Genomic DNA, 21,447 nt, shown 5'->3' with positions numbered 1-21,447 from the left:
GAAATTTCAAATGCATGTAGTTCATTAAAATGTTCATACTAACTAAGGTCCATGGATAGAAAATATTCAATTTTTTTTAGTTTTTATAATTTCTTACTTAAAGACCCACAAAAAACAGTCATGTCAATATGACCATCTTGCATAAAAAACAGTAGTTGGGCAGATGAGATGGAGAATAAAGTAATTTCCCTTACGCCTGAAAATATTAATTGCACTCCAGTATGAATTAGACATTAGATTATTTATCAGCATTGCCTTGCTATTAAAGATGTGTGCCCAAAACAGTTTACTTTATTTCAAGGCCCCATTACCTTATTACATTGTGACTGATTTCAGCTTATTAAAAACACATGCAAGAGCCCAAACTACTGCAATCATTTAAATTTGATGGTACTATATGATAAAAAACGCTTCATATTTAATAAAAGGGCATGTTTATTCATGTTTACAAACAAGTTTCAAAACAAAAGAAAAACATGTATTACTGTATTACTTCCTAGTAGAAACCTTCTTTAAAATGCCAACAGCCCTCACGCTGTTATGAAGGTTATCTACAGATTTATTAGAAAATCAACACAGTTCCACTCACAGTTCACCAAGACAGTGCTAAAGCTAACATGTTTAGACAAACAAGGAATAATTTCTGATGAATTTTGATTTAATCCATTTTTGCTTAAGATAACAAAAGTATTTCAAGCAAGTTTCGTTCCACATTGATGCCCCGCATTAAACAATCCTCGTCTCAGCTTTGGAAAAAAAGTTATTCAGCACTTTTCTCCAAATTAAAAAATAGGTCATTTCTGAACCATGTAGTAAATGTAGTTCAATAAACTAAAAAGGACAGAGGCCATGACTTTATTACAACACCACTGCTCATGTTTTTACAAAGCATTAGTGTTATCTATTTGGCTATTAGAATTATCAATTTATCTACAATATTAAATAAGGTAAATCGCAGGCAAATTTTAGTACAGTTTCAATAGAAACACCCTTTTTCTGAAAATACAGCAGTATTTGAAGGACTATTTTTCTCGGTCTGCATCATGTATAAGAAAACTTTCCCATCTATAAACAAGAACAAAAAATATCTACAAACCTTGTAAACAGATCTGTATCATTTATAACATAAATAATTCAAATTATTACAGCCAACGTCAGAAATTAAAGTATCAATTTAACGACCAGGGGCCCAAAAAAGAATGATCAAGTTAAACTAAAGGTCTGCTAACACACTGTTCAGGAATATAACCAGTATTTTTAAAGTCACATATGCGGAGTTACTGTAATCTGATTGAGTTTTTCTCCTTATCAATCCCGGTTCCCACCCCCAAAAAAGCACCCTCAGTCTGGCAGAAAGCTTCTTGTTTTTAAAAAAATAAATCTACATTCATACAAGTGTGTCTTCTGTTGAAGTCCAAGACAAGAATTCTATCCTGTCCATCACAATATGTGAAAGGACCAAGTTTTAATTTGTTTCTTTACAAATCAGTGAGCATGTTAACATTCAGCTTACAATCAGAGCGATGTCTCCAAACTATGCAGTGGGCTTCCTGGAGATGAAGAGGTAGCTGACTTGTTCGGTTCTATAATAAGATGGATTGTACTGTCAACTGCATTGTTATTTTTGTTAGGAGATGGTGGAGGAGTGGAGTGCCGCTTTGTTGGAGCATCATCTTCAGCATCTGTGTCATCAATAAGGGGTATATGAGGCTCTGAATCTTCTATTCTAAAATCTGGATGTGTCATAAAGTTGTGAATTGAACTTCGAGATTCTGGTTTCTCTAGTCCTTCATATAAGGAACTACGAAATGCATTCACCACTCGGATCTGTTAGGAAGAAAAGATAAAGAAAACAACAGAAACAAGAAATAATTGTTAAGAGTAGTTAAGGCCATGTTTTGAAGACTTCAAACTAAACAAATTTATTAATGAGCAGCAAATACATGAGTGATTCAAATGTGTGTGTAATGTGGTGAAACTTGCAATAAACTGTAAATAAGAAAAAAAAATGAACAGAAGCATTATAGAAACCGTGACCAATTGTAATAAAAACAGTGTACAACAAGTGGAGTATAACATGAAAGATCTAAATCATTTCTTTAGTGATTACATTTTCATGTTGCCCACAACACATACAAGGATTGTAAAAAAGAAAATTAAAACATATACACAAGACCACAGAACTTAAATATTTTTAAAGTATGCAAAAAAAAAGGTTTACTTTTAAATAATGCAATAATGTTAAGCACACTAAAAAAACTGATTGTCATGCTAGGGGTTTGGATGTTGCCAACTATGAAAAAGCCAAGCATATGCAAGCTTAATGCCACAATAAATTGACATATGGCAAAATTAATCATGCGAAAAAGGTAATACCTCCATAGCTGTAAATATTCGAGTATGCCTAATGCATGTACGATACCTCAGTGCAACAGATACATTTCTTATATGACCTGCGATATGAGTAGTGATATCACAAAATATACTTAAAGTGAAAAGCAAACTAGAACAACCAATCATACTAAGCAGGATCTTCATTTGGAACAGAAACAGGAAACAATCACTGTGTCGTATTTGCTGAATGACTGTAAACAGCACCATCCTCATTATAAACTATCGCTTGACAGTGAAATAAAGGTGTTTATTAAAATTAAAACACAATACAAATAACATTGATGAAACAAGTCAATTCACTTTTGCTCATGAAAATACAATACAGATACCACCTGCACATTCAGCACAAACCAATAAAAAAGTTGCATTGCTCACAATCATTTAATCTTTTTTCACCCCATCCACATGTAAAAGCAAAGTGTTTTGACATGTACAGACCACGTTTTTGCTTCAATAAATATCTACACACAGGAGAAGTAGATGATGAGACATGTGAATGGCAGTCACCAAGGCTTCCCCTCCACTGTGTACTGGAAAAGTCAATATTTTCTCCATCCAAATTTGCTACTATATTTATAAAACTATGTTCCCTCAATTAAAACAAATGTTACAAAAGTCTATGTTAAGCACTAGGTTTTGTGTGCAAGGCTAAAAACGAAGCCTAGAAAAACCAATTAGAACACTACTTGAACAATTAGAGCAATGTATCCTACCCTCTACAACACTAATTGCCAATCTCTCTGGAGAGAGATATAGACCACATCCTAGAAATTAAGGGCCCGATTAGGATGGCGGACGGACCAGCGTCCGTCCGCCACCCCCGAGGTGGAGGGACCGTCCGCAGGGGCTGCAGCGTTCCCTCCCTCGGAATTAGGATGTGACCGCCACCCTGGCGGTCACATCCCCTATATTTAACACTGTGGCAGATGCTGCTTCAAGCAGCACCAGCCGCAAGGTTAAATGTGCATGTTTTCCTTTGCATGCATGCAAAGGCAGGGGGTACCCCCCATGTGCACCCCCATCCCCCAACACCCCTGGGGGCCCGCAATGGACCCCCATACTCTAACTCCACATGCTTTTCTACGGCGGAAAACCCGCCGTGGAAAAGCATGTCTCCGCCGGCATCTTAATATGGCTGGCGGTGTCGGACAGACACCGCCACCATGTTAGAGCTTTCCCGCCACAGTCGGAAGGCAACCGTGGCGGAAAAGCGGCGGACGGAAAAATGACCCCCCAGCCATCCTAATCTGGAGGGGGGTCTTTTCTGTGTCCGCCGCCGTGAATCCGCATCCTCCGGGCCGGCGGTGGCTTCCGCCGGCCCGGAGGATGCGGATTCACCGCGATCCTGATCGGGCCCTATGTGAGCCTTTGCAGAGGCTCTTTCAATGGAAAGAGACGGTGGGTTTTAACATCATCAAGCACACCTGGTCGGAGTTTGAGTTCCCTACTTGACGGCATCCAACAAATCAACCTGGAAAGGGAGGTCAGTGAGTAGATTGTCTTGAATCCCTCCAATACCTTTACTCACATTTTTTGACAAAATTAAAAACACATGGGAAACTCCATAGCATGTTGAAGCAAAACATCTAAATTCGATTAATTTAAAACAAAATAGCAAGAGTTTGTGTATAAAAGCAAATCAAACATTAGCTCATCATTTATAAACATATTCCCCACTCCCAAAACTTGGCTAACATGGGTAAAGAAGACTGGTGAAGAACTATTGTCTATCAATTCTGAAAGTAGAAATGATTCTAAATAACTTGCCAAATGAAACGTTATGAAATGAGTCACAAAGGGGCTTTATCACAAAATCATTAAAAACTGTCAATAGAGAAAATTAGATGAAAGAGCCTATACGTTTTTTTTAAATTAATGCTTTTGTTCCAGGGGAGTAGAACACCTAAAGAAATAAGCAATGGTCAGTGATCCAAGAAGGCTAGAGCCTTCCTTCGATCCAAGTGCTTGCCACTTGTCACAGGGGACTGGGATACATAATCCCTGTGAGCACTATCCCTTCCCCTCCCTAATGAATTTTATTCAAGAGAAATTATGCAGCTAGCTAGTATATTGTATGTAGGCAAAAATCAAACCTAACTGGGTTTTTTCTGCTTCAACTGTTCCTACTGAAACTGGAGTTTAAAAGCAAAACATGTAAATTGTTAATTGCTTTCTCATGGCATCATGGATTATGTTTTTGAAAATGTGTCTAAAGCTCACTTATCTCGAAGTTCATTGTCAATGTTTAATGTGCCCTTCTTTCAATTATATGTTGTCATATGTCTAAGTATGCTTGAGTGACACAGAACGGGTCAGTTTTCACAGTTGCCCTAGTAGCACAAGTAGGGTTGTCTGTAGCAAATTTGCACTTCTCTCAAATGTTCCACTTAAGGTTTGTAGTCTAGAAGTAAACGTTGTGAGAAATCTATGTCCCCTTTGTTTTGCTAATCTATTTGAATGCTTTTACTGTGGTGTTGGGCTGTCTTCAAACCTGTTCAGCCAAGTGAAGACATTGATATTAGCATTAAAATAAAGTGTTGTACCTTCTTTTACAAATAACTTTTCAGAACAGTTCAGGGTACATTTGTAACTGTGTGGTTCTCTCAATTTTCAAATATGTTCTAAATAATTTCTCTTGTGTTTTCCCACTATTGATTATATTTTTTTGCGTAGTACCAGATTGATTCACATACAGTATATCTATGTTGCAAAACAAATATTTTGATACCAGGGAACTAATTCAGCTCCTGAGAGACAATTAACAGGAAAGCATTGTTATTTAGTGGCTAACTGCAGAGAAGAGATATACATTCAGTGGCTGCAATGAAAAATATCTTGCTCAGGTCTTGCTTCTCAATTAGACCACTCTGTTTTTATCTTGAATAAATCTCTAAATTTCACTGTGGTACTTTTCTTTCAGATCGGAAAGTATGCCATACAACAACCTCAATTATTAAACTTTAACAGGTTAGAATACATAACAAATATAGTGGTTAGACATACAGTCCAAATTAAAAGGATGCACCCTTTGGTTCAATTACAGCGATGTCTTCTGGTAACAAGTGGAATATATTCTGTAATTAAGCTCATTTTTACAAGCTAAACTAGAACTAACTGAAACAATATTTCGTTATAATATTAAAGAGTCTTATGGTATTTTTTACTTGACATTTGTTCTGCGATTTACGTGCTAAATCTTTTGATGACTTGGTTCATTCTCTGGTTGTTGGGATCAAGCCAAACACCCTGATAGCTCTTTTTTTTAATTTTCTGACTTGACCATCTCTTGGAGTGAGACCAACAGATGGAAGCACATTTTTACTTTGATCATCAGAACGAAATTGGCCATGCTAAAATACAGCCACACAATTAAAGTGCAATCCTTTATCCTTAATTAAGAACTGAGATAAACCATTAGCTATTCCCTCTAACGTTGTATCCCGTCATTAATTCTTTCACACAAGACCTTTGAGGGGTAGCCCAAGAATAAATCGACCAGATAATGAAGAAAGCACCACACAGCTGTAGGATTTCCTAAAGAGAAGACCACAAAAGAGCACACTGTTGTATTTAGATGCAAGCTTAATGTCAACTACTGCTCTCATCAATCTGCAGGATGAAGCAGTGTTAGACACCGGCATCGAATAGTAATGAAACTATCCTGTACTTCTTGCAAATCTCAGACCTTTAAATATGCTTTCCCCTCAATGTACATCTACTGCTTTGTACTTGCATGCAGATGACAGTATGTTTAATCAAGACAACAGTTTCTGCTGATCTGTTGCCCTACTGTGCATTAAACAATTTTCCCCGAAATGACCTATGCTGCTTAATTTACTTCTTAACCAAATATCGTTTAACTGCCTATAGCATGGAATGAAAACATTGATTTAGCCCGGTTTAAAATGGCCCAAGTCTTGATCCACATTTACAATAAGCAGATATTTTATCCTGGGCGGTAAACTCCGCTCACGGATTTTGTGGAGTTTTCAGCACTCTGCGTTACGCAGAGATCGCGGAGTTACAAAAAACTAACGTTTTTTTCCTTGCTCGCGTTCGTCAATGTCAAGTTGGCAACCACGAACGTGGAAAATCAACATCCCGGCGAGATTTCTCAACGCGGGGGGTCAGGTTTCTCATTGCGAGTGGTCACGTATGCTCGCGACAGTCGCATTGAGAAACTGCCCGTTCTCGTTGAGAAAGCTGCAGCTCGAGTAAAAATTTACTCTAGTGGCATAAAAGGAAAGCAGGGACCGCTTGCAAAGTGCATGGTGCCATTTGCAATGATTGCACAGTGCGGAGCAGCATTCGGCACTGTGCAATCACCGCGAACTGTATTTTTCTTTGCACATCGCGGAGTTCCGCATTGTGCAACTCCGCCCAGGGTTAGATATATTATGAAATACCAGAAAAAAAATGATTAAAAGTCCTTGTACTTTTCAGTAACCTTCTTGTCTATGATCACTAAAGATTCCTTGCATTTTGCACTTTTCAGTTATGTAGCTTATCAGCATCATAACTGACCAATAGGTACAACATTGAGGCAAGGAATTATCTATCCACAGTCCTCCACATGCTTATGTCAATATTAATTTTATTTAATTCCGAAGAGTGGCAAAATTACGCGCCAATATCCGGTGACGGAGCTGGGGCCGTTTCTCTGTTAGGGCGGCGGGGTATTGCCCCACTTATAATTGCCACCCCAGACCTCCGCAGTACATTTGTTATCCAGTTATATAAAAACTGAAATTATTTACCTTATTTATAATCCACCTGCGCCGTGCCCGCGAGTCAGTGTCAGCCTTCGCAATGTCAAGAGGGTGAGGCAGGCTTATGGACACAGTCACGTGATACTGGCTACGACGAGCACACTGCTGCACCTAGTCAGCAAAGTGAGTGCGCACTTCAGTTTGGCTGGCTGCCTTTCCCTGGCCAACCCAACATAAGCACAACAGGATTCTCTTTACTGCACACATTGAGTGATTGGGGGTTGCTCAAAACCGCAGACCCCCAGTCACTAAATGAGTGGCAAGTTTGCCTGCTCATGACAATCCTGGCACTGCTCTCTGATGTATGGGGATGGCAGAGTTTTACGCATGGCACCGCGGGGTGGGAGGGTCTGTTCAACATAGTAATGGACAATCACTTAATGGCTTATTGTTAAGTCATGCAGTGATTGGTCATTTCTGCCGTTGCCGGGCAGATCAGCCTCCGCGTTTGTCTCTGGCAGCCTCTCCCCTCCTCTCGGAGAGCGGAGCAAGACCGCACCTGCATCACTACCCCACAGCCTGGGAAGAGAAGGTCATCCAGAGTGGATAAGCCTGGACGACACACACAACACGTCGGTTAACATCCAGCAGCCAGCCTGAGCCACACTTCAAGTTCTGAGAAGTAGGTGGCAACCAACAGTTGAACAAGTTACTCACTGGAACCGAGTAGAAAAATGCAAAGGTCAGACCAGTCAGTTAAAGTTTAGTGGGGGGTGCTAGCAGAATAGCAGAGGCCCAAGCTGGATCTTTCCTCGGGCCGCGGCCTGGGTAGACAATTAGGCTGACAACAAGTAAGTTGATGATGAACATCCAAGCGGAGACTTTGCAAACTGCCTGAAAGAGACATGCAAGAGGCTTTGGGAGCAGTGCAGTGACACCCTGCAGTCTGACAGTCTACCGACCTCGGATCCATTGCCAGATAGTATCTGGCATACCTCGTTGTGCTTTGGAACCTGCTCATCCTGCCTTTTCTATAACATAAGTTGCGGTTAAAGTAGGTTTACTTAGTAGGGTATTTATTGTATAGTCCACGCAGTTAAAAAAACACTGTTGCAAGAGCCAGTAACACAACACCGCCCCCATTCAACATGCAGCGTGTGTGGGTTTCCCATTAGCAGTCCAGGTGACACCACACAGTGGGTAAAAGTTTTTGCAGAACCGGTGTCACTTACAGCGCAGATTCGTTAGGGTACTGTCTGTCCAATGTGCATGTAACGCTCAGAGCTTGTGCAGAGCCGGTGATACACAATAGGCACGGCAGGTACCACCAGGGCATGTGCAAAGGTGGTGTTACATGGCACAGCAGGCTCAGTAGGGTACTGTCTGGTGTGCATGTATCACCTGACCATTGTACAGAGAGCAGGTGTTACACGCACACACCAAATGCTCGGTGGGGTACTGCCGGCAAGCGTGATGGCGGGCACACAGTGGCAGGCCTTGCTCGGCTGCTCCTGCTGTATAGAAATTTCTTAAAGTAAGGCAGAGAGTTCATGGACAGTGTGTGTGTGCAATGCATTTTGTACTGATGAGAATTGGCTCGGCTGTGATCCAAAGCACACTTTTGCTATCTCTGTGGCAGTACAATTCAAGCCTTTATGGCCTGACAAATGGCTTATTGCATGTGAAATGGCTTGAAGTTTGCTGTTTGCATTTGAAAGTAATAAACACACTGGTTTGCTAAAAGCAGGCGTCTCCAAACACAAGCAATAAAACTCAAGACATTGATTTAAATATCGGGACAGACAGCTGCATCAATTTCTTACATCCCGTCATTTTCATGCGAATCCACTCCTCCTGGGACTCACTTGTCTCGATTCTTGTCGCTAATGTGTGCACTACAGTGAGTTTCGTAGGACATAGGTAACGATACATAAGACAAAGAGGACTGCATGGTGCAGCAGGTGTCACACGGCATCCATACTTGTAGACACTAAGCAGTATATTTAAAGACTGACTGTTTGGTCTGGAAGACCACAAACTCATATTTAAAATATAGCACTGTGGTTGTGTGTTGACTTGACTAAAAAGAATTTCTACCCAAATGAAGCCTTTTTAGCAACGTTAAGAGAGGGTCGGGTAGAGCAAAATCATAATGCTCTAACCTATACCTTGCAGTTTTTATGCAGCTCTTTTTGTTAATAGCTCTCTCTGCTGTGTTAGGCTTGTAACTTTTAAAATGCAAGTAACAAAAGCATCTCTCTGACAAAAGTAGTAACTGGCCCATTGAATTATCTACATTCTATGCACTTTTGTGACCTGCCTGGTTCACATTCTTTGCAGCAGGCATATTAACCCTCTGCGTGTTACCATTGCCCAAGGCACAGTTCCAGGATGGGGCAGTGCGTGGGCAGGTACAGCGTGAAGCTCCATAGATCACATTACAAAATCAGAAAATCCTATCGTAGTGAGCAATAGTACCCATCACCTCTGCCAATACCTACCATTAATTTGCCAAATTGAATCAACAGGAACCCCTTTTCACTTAAAATGATTTTTACAGGCATCGCTGAGGTACTCAGCATTGTTATCTCGATCTGCATCTCGATCTGTTATGAAGTTCTGTGGTTATATTGACAAGCAGCTAGATACGTTATTTTATGAAATATCTCTTTATTGATGTTATAGTTACACTTCCACAATTGCTTTATTAACCTTCTTGCTTTTTCAGATTTGCTTGAAAATGCACCATTTGGCTGCTCTTTTTTCAAACTTTTGTCTGGGGCGAGGCGGAACCCTCCCAAACCTCCATTATGACGGTCAGGCTCGTATGCTACACCTGCTCGCCACAGTGCACTCAGCAGTAACCTTTACACCTCACCACTTTCAAATGTTAACACTGTGACGGATACATAAAATAATGCACTCCAATACCTTGATGGACACTGGATTTCTAACGGGGGGTTATTGGACCACACTGAATTTTTGTGATGGGTATATTAGCAGTTTCTGTCTCTAATGTATCACAGTTTATTTTAAATATTGCACAACAACATTGAAATCTCATCGTATGTACCGTGTTTGGTTTTCATTTGACATTGCATGTGTATATTACTTTCTATGGTATAACAGATTTGATTCTGTCCAGATGATTACGTTAATACCTACTTTTCACAACTGGCATTGTCATGTGTAAGCGCATAATTATGAATATCATCTAGTTTATTTCATTATATAATATTTATGATACAGATTCTCAACCACTTTTACCACGGTGAGATCTAATCCTAATGAACGCCAGTCTACGTTGGGTATCTTCCCACATTGCCAACGCGTCGCCAGATAATCAATTTTGATGTGTGCATGCAAAGCATTTATTCACTACTCAGGGGTACGTTCACTTGAGTCAGAGTGGACTGTTTGTATTTGGTCACTGCAACATAATCTGGAATTAATCCTATTCATTTATGTTAATTTAGGTCAAAATTACCCTCTAAAAAAGTACATGATTTTTATTAGAAACACTAGTTATTCACTTTTACATGCGTCACACTGTGTGTGGACCAATATTACATTACATTCTCTAGCCATTGTAGGTATTTCCAACTTTAACTTTTTACCTCAACATTAACTATATTATTATTCATTACAGATGGCCATCCATCAATTCTGTGCTGAGGAGATCCCAGTATCACGTTAAGGGTCAAAACGCAGTTGACATATAGAATAACAAACTACACTGTAACACTGTCCTATCAATTTATTATGATTTATTATGATTTTATTTTTAACACAAATGGAGTTTGTACCACAGCCACTTCTCTTTCATTACTTTCGGTTGTGGTTGTCTTCTTTTACTGCGACTCGACACACTTATACTGTTAGTTTAATGTTGAACACATTCTTGGATGACAATTTTGGGGAAAAGCTCTCTTGAATTCTTAAGAGTTTTGACCGTATCCACTACAGAGTTGGATAGAATTAATTACAGACAATTTTTGCTGATTATTTTGAAATTGGATGAAAACTATACCAATAAATACCACTGTTTGAGAAGTCTAATAATTAAGTTACATGTTCTAGGCTTGTAGCTATATTCATCATATTGTTACAGTATCTTTTGGTGAGAATGCCATAAGGAATTGGAGACTTTCAAATGAAAAGAGCACTTTCTTAGGTAACTAAAAGATTTAAAAAAAAGATTGTCATTGTTCAAAGTTCATTAAGGATGATGCTTGGTCTGCCCCAGAAAACAAAAAAGGTATGATTAACCAGCAGCCTGCAAAGCAGAGGTTGTACTGCCAATTGGTAGGGCACACACAACCATCTACATTTTATATTTCACCTGATCTGAAGTGTTGAGTTTTCAAGGAAAAAGCCTGAATTGGAAAACGTTGTTGCAGAAAGTTCTCGACTCACTAGAGTTGTGTCTATACTTCAACTTTAGACTCTTAAAGCATTCTCTCATTCCAACACATTTTCAGACAAATTGACAACCTGTCAGGTAGGATAATTTCTGTCTAATCACAACACAAAAAACATATACCTACACATACTGAAAACATAGGGTTGGAAGGGGAATTTTCATTTTGTACTTCTAACAGACGTTTTCAAGTTCATAATTCTAAACCTAGGGGAGAGGGGTTGGCCTAACGGCTAAGGCGCTCAACCTCGGACCTGGGGATCTGGGTTCGAGTCTCGGTAACGACGCCAAAAACCCCTTGTGATTCTGGGCAAATCACTTAATCTCCCCGTGCCTAAAAAATGAAAGTGTGTCCTCATGTAACGTAACTGGTGCTATGTAAAGCGCTCTGATAACTGATTCGTTTCGGTTCTAGTTCGCGCTATATAAAAAAACTCCGGAAAAAAAAACCAGACAAACAATTTCAAATCTCCGTGTCTGAACTAGGATCAGTTTCAAATTGCCTACATTGGCAATTAATACAGCCGCTACATTATCTGCACAACTACTAATGAATGTTGTTTGAAAAACAGCACAGAGATGTGTTTGGGATATCCGTGTGGAACACTATCTGGTCAAGTCTACCATAACAGCTATACACTTCCAAGCAGCTCCAATTCTTTAATCTATTTACTGCACTAGTAGGTAGAGTACTTTCTTACCACCAGAGGCAATGAATTTGTATCTTTTTATACAGTTCTAAGCCTCTGAAAGCCGAATCTGGGCAAACGCAATGGGGCCATATCTAAACAATGGGGCTCATTACAATGTCGGGCGGAAAGCTTCCTCACGTCAGTCGGAATCTCCTTGACTGCGTCAGAGCCCTTCCGACCAACTCAGTCGTTTTACATTCCGATTGCCCGATTACGATGTTCCTCGGTCAAGAAAAAGCGTCTGGTCATTCAGACTTGATTCCGAACGATTAGGAGTATTTCTGTCGCTCGGAACCGCATCAAACACCCCTATGGTAAGTGTTTCCGCCGTAGGGATTACAATGCCAACTTCCAACAGCCTTTCCGCGTCGGCCTGTCTCACACAAAAAGGCTGTCGGAAAGTGACTGGACCATAGGCTTCCCCCTGCAGCCTATGGCTGATGGCCGAGGAGGTACATAAGGAACCCCCCTGTAAAACCCTTCACTGTGTGGCAGACACCATGGGGTGCCTACTATAGGGTGCAGGGTTTTACGCACACACCCCATTTCACCATAGGAGCCTGTGTTACGGGCGGTTGTCAGGTGTAAAACGAGCTCATGTTGGGAACAATGGTACTCCGAACGAACAGTTTTCGGTCACATCGTAAGCCGGCGGTCGGAACCACCAACTGCAAGTCGGTCCCGAATCAGAGTCAGGCAAAGGCTTTCCGCCCGACATCGTAATGAGCCCCTAAATGTATATGTGCTGGCTCAGTTGAGAGTTGGTGCTTGAGCTCATTCCTGGAAACAATTCCAGGCAGAAAGGACTACAAAGGATGGCTCAGCCCATTAGAATGATAAAAGAATAGGACTTTTAAGGTGGCTAGGAACAGAGACCGAGAAAAAGTTGAAAATTAGAACCACGGTTTCAAATACTACCCTTTCATAAAAAAAAAAAAAAAACTGTTAACTTGTTTGCATAAGGCCATAGATGCTGTACTCTTGACTGTATGCTTCAGACCAGAAGAGCTGAAGGCTGACTAGGCCAGTATACTAGGAGAATATAATTTCAAAGTTATCAGTGAATGTGCAAGGGTACTTTAAAGTAGGATTTATATGACAATAAGTCACTGAAAGCATTGAATAATTGAGTACTAAAGTAAGACTTGTGTAAACACTGTTTGCAGCCTGTTGACTCAGTTGCAAAAACATTTGTAGAGTTTAAGAGAAACATCTAGTGAATCCTAAACAAACTGTTCAACTAGAAAACTTCAGATGCACAAAGCATGCAAAAATACTGTTCAAAGTCACTTGAAATTTATATGAATAAAAACAAATTTATTTCCTTGAGAATTACAATCTCAGCACAGAAATGCACGTAGTTGACGCAGGTTCTGACATGTGTACAATACCAAATGCTATGTTCACATTCTAGTTTTTGACTGGACGGTTACTTGGACATGGCCAGGAAATTGCTCGTCATTATTGCATTTGTTATACCAAGTCTTATGTGTTGTTTGCTCTTTGGCAACAAGACTACTTTAACACTCCAAAATGTGTGAGACTTAAGTCACTCCACAGTTTCATATACGATTTTGATACTCATTACATGGAGCATTGGTGACAGGATAATCTAAGGTCGCTTAGTCTTCAAGGGTCCTTCATAGCACAGAGCATGGTACAAGAATAATTAACTACTTGGGACTTCTACTCTTGCAATATATCATTTTCAGGGAAACCAATAGTTCATTAACCACGGCTGTTCAAGTGGCTTGATCTTCTAATGCCAGCTCATTTTTTCTAACATTTTTCAGTAGTTTCAATAATGTTTTTCTCCCCCATTTTAACTGTTGGGCCTCTAGGTTGCAACCACTATGAGGCTATTTGTCTTTTAGTGAGTACGAGACGCAATCTAGAAAACCAGTCTTACTGCATATTTTGCGGGTTTGCGGGTTTGAGAACTATAATTAGTAGGCATTGTTTTGGGGAGCTCACTTATTGCCGGGCAGTCATTGTGCACAGCAATATCACAATTCTTTCCCACGAATTCTTTAAAAATCTACATGACCAGATCATGAACGTGACTTCCACTTCACTCCTGGGACAGAAGAATTATTTATATGGGTAAATGTTTTTCAGTTTTATTTGATCCAAAAAAGTGTGATGTAAAAAGTTAAAATGCATTAATTTAAATCTGGCTTTACTTGAGGGGTAGCCAATTGGATGGACAATAACTGCCTCAAATTAAATTCAGTTACAACTGAAATTAATTTCTTCGGATCTTATTGCCTTCCAGATTCAAGTTGATGGTGACCAGATGAGATATTTACAAACAAAGAAGAGAGGGAGGCAGAGGAAGAGTCTAGGTTTATCCTCCTGACCGTTATGTAGAGAAACAAAAATTGAGTAACTCAATGAAAACCTGCCTGTGTGGAAGTTGATAGGATACAGTGAGAATCCGCTGTAAGCACTCATTTAGAAAACACTTTTTTTCTAGAGACCCCTCCCCTACCAGGGTTGCCCCTGTGTGGCATGCTTCATCATTGGGGTTCCTCTCAATCCTCTATGGATTGAGGCGTGCTGCGACTTATACAAAACACGTAGGAGCACTTACTGGTTCAGACTATATGTAGTGCAGTGAAGCAAGTGGAAAAGGGAAAGAAAACTTAAACATACCTAACTAGTTGGTACGGTTAAAAATCAGGGGTTGTTACTGAGGAGACACCGGACCTTAATGAGTCTGATTATGTTAGTAATGTATAGTCATCAACATGTTTCGAGCCATTCCCCTAATGTCTCTTCAGCAGGACTCCACGGGGTCCAGCCCTGTGTGTGCCATTCCTAGTCAATCCTATAATAAGGACCCAAAACGTGCACACTTATTCGCATGCACTGTATATACATACTGTTTTTAAAAGTAGGACAAGTAAAATGTGAACACATGAACAAACTTTAATTAGACTTCATTCTCCACAAATGTCTACCGTCAGCATTCTTCTTCTAAGAAATTGTGTGTAGTGGTTTGAGGCAAATGTGTTCAAAACTTTGCTTGAAATACAGAAGGCTAGAAAATTGACTAAATGGGATCCAAAATGAAGACAGAACGGTTTACATTCCATAAAAATATATATGGATGCACTTACTCTCTGTCAATTTGAGGCTGATTGCACATGAGACATCACTGTGCAAGCTACAAAATATGTCACTCTGACATTCACTCATCACGTTTGAAGGTCAACAAAGGAGTCACAATACGACAGAATGAAATGCTAGCTTGCGCACACAACACAATACAATATATTTATGTTTACGTTTCAAGTAGTGAATTCTTTACCCAAACAAAAATCCAATTGGCGTAGCAGCAGGGCTGGACTAGGCGAAGCAGTCACCAATCGTTTCCCTAGTGGGCTGACAGGGTGGGGGCTGGTTTTATTCCCCTGGGGGGCTGTTTGTGTTACAGGGGGCCCAGTTTAGATCCCTGGGGTGCTATTTTTGTTACCGGGGGCCCAGCAACAAAAGTGGCACAAAGCCCATAACCCACCTGACCAGGCTCCCCACACTACCCCCAGCGACACGCCGACCTCTTTGCCGGGGCCAGTTTTGGTTCCCAGTACAGCCCTAGGTAGCAGTATGACAATATTAGATAGAAAGTAGAGGTAACAGTAAATTAAGAGGATGGTCTAATTTCCAGTGTTGATGTGCTATAGAGAAAGTGGAATACACTATGTGAAGGAGTATGTGAAAAGAGGCAGGCAGCCACGTTGGTTTCATATTTTCTTGGGCAGACGCAGACTGCAGATAAACCACTCATTTGAGAGAATGTGTTGCAAGATATCAGGCTGATATCCCCTTTAGATGTCAGAGGTGCACTACTAGAGGCTAGACCAGACGATCATCTGGGGTGACAGTTATGAAGCATCACCTAAAGTCTGACCACTGGTTGTCTGGAATGGATTAAGAAGAGTTAGTTATTACTCACATCTGATGGTGTGGGGTATTTATGCTCAAAAAAAGATTGGAATGCAGGTGTCACAATAAAAGTTACTAGTGTAGGACTGACTAGACAGAGATTAACATTCATGTATAATGGAATGACGGTCAAATAAAACTAGAGATGGATCTGCAGAAGTCCTTTCTTTTTCCTGGCAAGTGGGACCAGACTTATGCAAATGGTCAGCGCAGGATAACTGCCCTATCTGCAGGGTCACCCTGTACTTTTTGCTGAATCCTATTTTTGCTGGTTGTAGAACTCTGTGTACTTTAGCCCTGCTAAACAGGGTAAAAGCGCACAGGCTTCCCCTTTCAAAATGGTGAAATGGTAATGTCAATGATTGGTATATTTAACAAACCGCTAAGAACCTAGTTAATGGTACAAAGTACCGAAGGCATGCAAGTTAAATGTTGCAAGTATACTACAGTGCCCATTTTGCAACCAAGTGCAGGATAGTGCACACATGACTGAATCCCTACCATTTGAAGCATGGCTGTGTAGTTTCTAAACTGCAAGATCAACCTGTCGAAATAACCCCTTCTGACAGGTCAAATATTCCTTTTAAATATCAATAGGTTACCCCTAAGTAGGCCTTATTGCCCATAAGGCAGGGTCCATGGTATTTAAAAGTAGGACATGAAAAGGTATAATGTTACCATTTCTTTACAGTGAAAAACCTGTAAAAGCTCTTTCACTGTAGCATGGCTGGCAGTTCAATAGTAAAACACTGGAATACAATATTACATGTAATAATGTTATCTACGGTGTGAGAGACTGGGTTACAGGTTGACTGGGATATGAACTCTGGTCAAGCAGCAACCACAATCCTGGTCAGGATATGGCACAAATCAACCCTAAATTACCCTCTTGTGGCTTGGCACAGAGCAGTCAGGCTTAACTTAGAGGCAATGTGTAAAGTATTTGTGCAATACTTCAAACAGTAAAACAATGAACACACAACAAAACAAATAAAACATAGAATAAATTGTAATAAATAAAACAAGACCAAAATGACAAAAATCCAATCAGTAGAACCAGAGTTATGAATTTGTAAAGATTTTGGTGAAAATAGTGCTAAAAAGTACAAAACGCCAACTGTGCAAGACCACAAAGGAGCACAGGTCGGCTACAGCCACCAGTTAGGCCTGCTGAAGTTTACCTATTCAAATTCATGCCATGGGTCCTGTTCATATTGGTTAGGACTACAAAGAGAAGGAAGTGTGTTGCAGGAGGCTTTCGGTGTTGCCTGAACAACAGGCTTGCTTTGTGGGCAGCTGGTGCTGGAGCTTAGAGTTGGAGGTCCCCCGCTAGCGGGTGATGCTTTAGCGTGAAGCTGCAGGCTAATCCTTGGAGTCCCTATGGTGTCCTTGGTTCAAGGATGAAGTTGCAGGACCAGTTCTCTGTTCACCCAGGCAAGATGGCAACAGGTCAGCACAGAAGGGCAGAAGTTCCTTCAGAGCAGCAATCCTGCAAAGTGGCAGTCCTGTCAGGTGCACAGCAGTCTTTTTTCCAGGCAGAGTAGCCAAAGTTCCAGAAGTGTACTAAAGAGCTGGTGTCTGAGGTCTAGTATTTATACCCAGTTGTACCTTTGAAGTGGGGAGTAGCTTCTAGAGGCATGCCTTTGAAGTGCACAGGTGCCATGCATTCCTGGCTCCGGCTCCAGACTAACTACAGGGCACTGGAGAAATTTGTGTGGAGACAGGTCACATCCCATTCAAGTGTAAGTGGGTCTGAGCCCAGCTTCTCCATACCATCCTGCCAGTGATGGCCCATCCAGTCACACCTAAGCCCCCTATTGTGTGTGGCTGTGTAAGAGGAATACAAAAAGCCCAACTGTCACCCACTCCCAGTCATGTGACCCAAAGACAGGATGCAGGCACCAACTAGCGAAGGAAAGAAAATGCCAACTTTCTAAAAGTGGCATTTTCTGAATAGTCACTTAAAATCAGACTTGATCATCAGTTAAGATTTTAAAATAGGATTTCAGAGACACCAAACATGAACTGGTTATCAAAGTACTATGGCCAGCAAAAACAAAGCCAGAAAAAACAGGAGTCCCGAAGGCAAAATGTAAGGAGGGGGGGGGGGGGGGGAAGAGGGAGGAGAGAATCATGCCAAGGATACCAGGTCTAACATTCGGCAAGGAAGCACCTACAAACTGCATTTTTGGACTTTCTGAAATATTCATTACACGCCCAAATCACTGATTAAGTTGAATTTGTCATTAATATTTTGGAAAAGGTACTTTAGAAAGTTACCTTTCCTTTGGAGGTCTATTTTATTGAGCTCCAACTGTCACCTGAAAGCTGAACAGGCCTATTGATGAGGTGTGAAAACTGACCCCAAAGGCAGGTCTAAGGTTTGGTGGTCGGTAGGTGTTCTGTTCCTCTGACAAAATGACAATCTGAACTGTGGAGAGGAACTTGATTAACTTGAAAGAAGTCTATCCTGACACAGGCTAATATCAGCTGAAATCTGGGCGGAGCCGTTCCTGGTTACCTCACTCAAGCAGAAAACAATCCCAGTGGGAGAGGAGCTACCCCAGAAATGGTGTAAAGTGATGACAGAGAAAGGGTTGCTTATTTACCAGTCCACACTTCTGGGGTTGTGCAGGCAGGTTCGGCAGAAGAGGAGAGGGGTTCCCCATCTAGGCCTTGGACAGAGTGGGACACTGTGGGATTGCTTACAGTAGGACACACAGTATGAACTGCAAAAGTGTAAAGGGTTGCTACTGGGAACCTTTACCCTATTGGTTAGGGAGGGGCCAGGAATTCCATCCACCCAGAGGGTGGTGTCGGGCATAGATTGAACCCACAGTACCCTTCATAGAACACTTTCTGTAACTGTGGAAGAACATAAGGGGACTGGGCCTACTGTCTTATGTCAGAAGAGTCTCTTGTACCTAGGACAAAGAAGTGGACTCCAAGGGTCATTAGGCTGACCTATTCAAGCTATAGGTACACAAGCTACAAAAGGCCTCTCCTATTTCTTTGCTGAGCATTCTCAACTGGACATGCATTTTAAGTGTGCTGCTGGTCTCTTCTGGAGTGAGGCTTGACCCCAAAGTGCTGTCCCAAACACCAAAGTGACTCCTCCTGCCATCTCTGGAAACCTAGAACTTAGAAACATTTTGGCTTCAAGAACCTCTGGAGGACTGGAACCAAACTGCCAGGCTGATCTGAAGAAGGTGCATTGACTCTAGGTCAAAGATTCGGGTTCCTCCCACTTGGAGCTTTTCGGATCAGCAAATCTGGCTCAGTTGGACCTTATAGAGCCATCTTTGTCTATAGCCTGCAGCTTTGCCCAGCTGTAAGAATCCAAGTTCTAAAAAATTATTAAGTTAGAAAGTAGGTGCCTTCACCGGGTGAAGGCACCAAAAATATCTGGCTGGAGTGGGAACTTCTCTGGGCGCAAAACACAAATTTCTCATGCTCTGAGCTTTCTTTCCTGCTAAAAGTCAATGGCTTCACTGAGACCCCAATCAACAGCTACCAGACGACGTAGAGCCCTCTTCCGCCAGAGCCTGCTGCCTTGCGCGCTAAGAAGGTTTTCCATTCTATTTCAATGACTGATGGCTGGATTACAAGTCCAGTGGTTCAAAGTAACGTTGGAGGAGCTTGAGCCTGCTCTAGCCAAACTCAAATGGCAACCCTCTACGAACATTAATGAGGACGTTGTTAATTTGAATCAATACCTCACTACGGCCATTGAAAACATTGCCCCCCTCACTGTCCTCTCCTCAGCCAGAACCAAGCCTTCTGCTCCCTGGTTCTCCCAGCTGTTGCGGGATGAAAAAAGTAAATGCAAAAGGCTTGAACGCCTCTGGCGCCGCTCCTATAATCCAGCCGCCAAAATAACATACAGAGGGGCACTAAAAATGTTTTACAAACTCAAACAAATTACCATGAGGGAATACTTTGCCAGTAAAATTAAATCTGCAGACAATTCGGCCAAGGTACTCTTTCAAGTGGTGAAAGATTTCACCAACCCCGCTGCCCTTCTGCATAAAACAGAACCTTGTCAAGAATTTTGTGATAAATTATCTAATTTCTTTCACGAGAAAATTACTCTCATTTATGCTTCTTTTAATGTAGCGAACCACCCGGACACAGAGGGCCCACCCCCCGTCGATCTCATGCCCAAGGTCAGTAGGCTTGGGGCGTTCAAACCCATCACCCTAAATATGGCAATGAACAAACTTCAATTATGTAAATCAGGCTCACCTTTAGACCCTATGCCTGCTCAAGTTTTCTCTACAGTTGCTCTGGCGATTATACAACCCCTTCTATCGATATGGAACTACTCTCTCTTATCAGGCCAGTTTCCGGAGACCTGGAAGCAGGCAATCCTCATCCCTCTTTTAAAAAAGGCTGAGGCAGACCCTGTTGTTCTTAGTAACTATCGCCCGATATCTTTGCTACCGAAACCTGCCAACATTTTGGAAAAAATAGTCCAAGAACAACTTTCGGACTATTTCGAAAGCAATGATCTGCTACATGATTCGCAATCCGGCTTTAGGACCGGTTATAGCACGGAGACTGCACTTCTGGAGGTGGCGGAGACCGTGCGGGAGACTGTGGACCGGTGAGAGGTAGCCATGCTCGTGCTCCTCGACTTGTCCGCAGCCTTCGACACGGTCTCCCATGCCATTCTCTTGAACAGACTCCGAGAGATGGGGATTTGTGGCACCCCTCTAGCCTGGATTACCTCTTTTCTCACTGACCGCACACAACAAGTCTGGTGCCGACCATTCTGGTCTAAAGATAGGAAACCTCTTGGCTGCGGGGTGCCCCAAGGATCTGCCCTCAGCCCCCTCTTTTTTAACGTTTACGTTGCACCTCTTGCGAAGGTGATTGAGTCTTTGGGGGGTCAGAGTGATATCCTACGCTGACGATACGCAGCTTATTTTTTACTTTAGAGATCACTCGCCACCGGGTTTTGAAAACTTTAGAACCTGTCTCTCCAATATTGTGGCCTGGATGACCTCAAACACGTTAAAACTTAATACGGATAAGACGGAGGTGTTATTTTTTAATCAAACTGTTCCCGTATCGTCCGCCACTTGGTGGCCTACGGAACTCAACCCACCTCCTTCTCCGGTAAAGGTGGCTCGCAATCTTGGAGTCCAGTTCGATAAGGATTTATCTTTTAAAACCCAGATCCAGAAAGTCACCTCGGCATGTTTTGGGAAACTCCATATGTTAGGAAAAATCTCCCCCTTTCTCCCCACGGAAGCATTGAAGACAGTGACGCATGCCTTAA

General features: G+C 41.6%; 1 protein-coding gene across 5 annotated transcripts in view; it reads right to left on the bottom strand.

Moving 5' to 3' along the window:
- Window positions 1–417: 417 nt before the first annotated feature.
- The window catches only part of ATP2B1 (ATPase plasma membrane Ca2+ transporting 1), a 552,666-nt gene continuing 531,636 nt past the window's right edge, over window positions 418–21,447 (bottom strand). For 2 of the 5 annotated variants that reach the window (XM_078674265.1, XM_078674266.1), the window contains exon 21: window positions 418–1,827. In XM_078674265.1, the coding sequence (XP_078530391.1) occupies window positions 1,516–1,827 (312 nt within the window). In that variant the 3' untranslated portion in view covers window positions 418–1,515. The remainder of the gene's footprint in view (window positions 1,828–21,447) is intronic. The other 3 variants (XM_078674263.1, XM_078674264.1, XM_078674267.1) reach the window with 2 other exon arrangements.

This window comes from Lissotriton helveticus, chromosome 1_1, assembly GCF_964261635.1.
Source record: "Lissotriton helveticus chromosome 1_1, aLisHel1.1, whole genome shotgun sequence".
NCBI classification, from domain to species: domain Eukaryota; kingdom Metazoa; phylum Chordata; class Amphibia; order Caudata; family Salamandridae; genus Lissotriton; species Lissotriton helveticus.
This window is presented reverse-complemented; position numbering and strand designations above follow the sequence as displayed.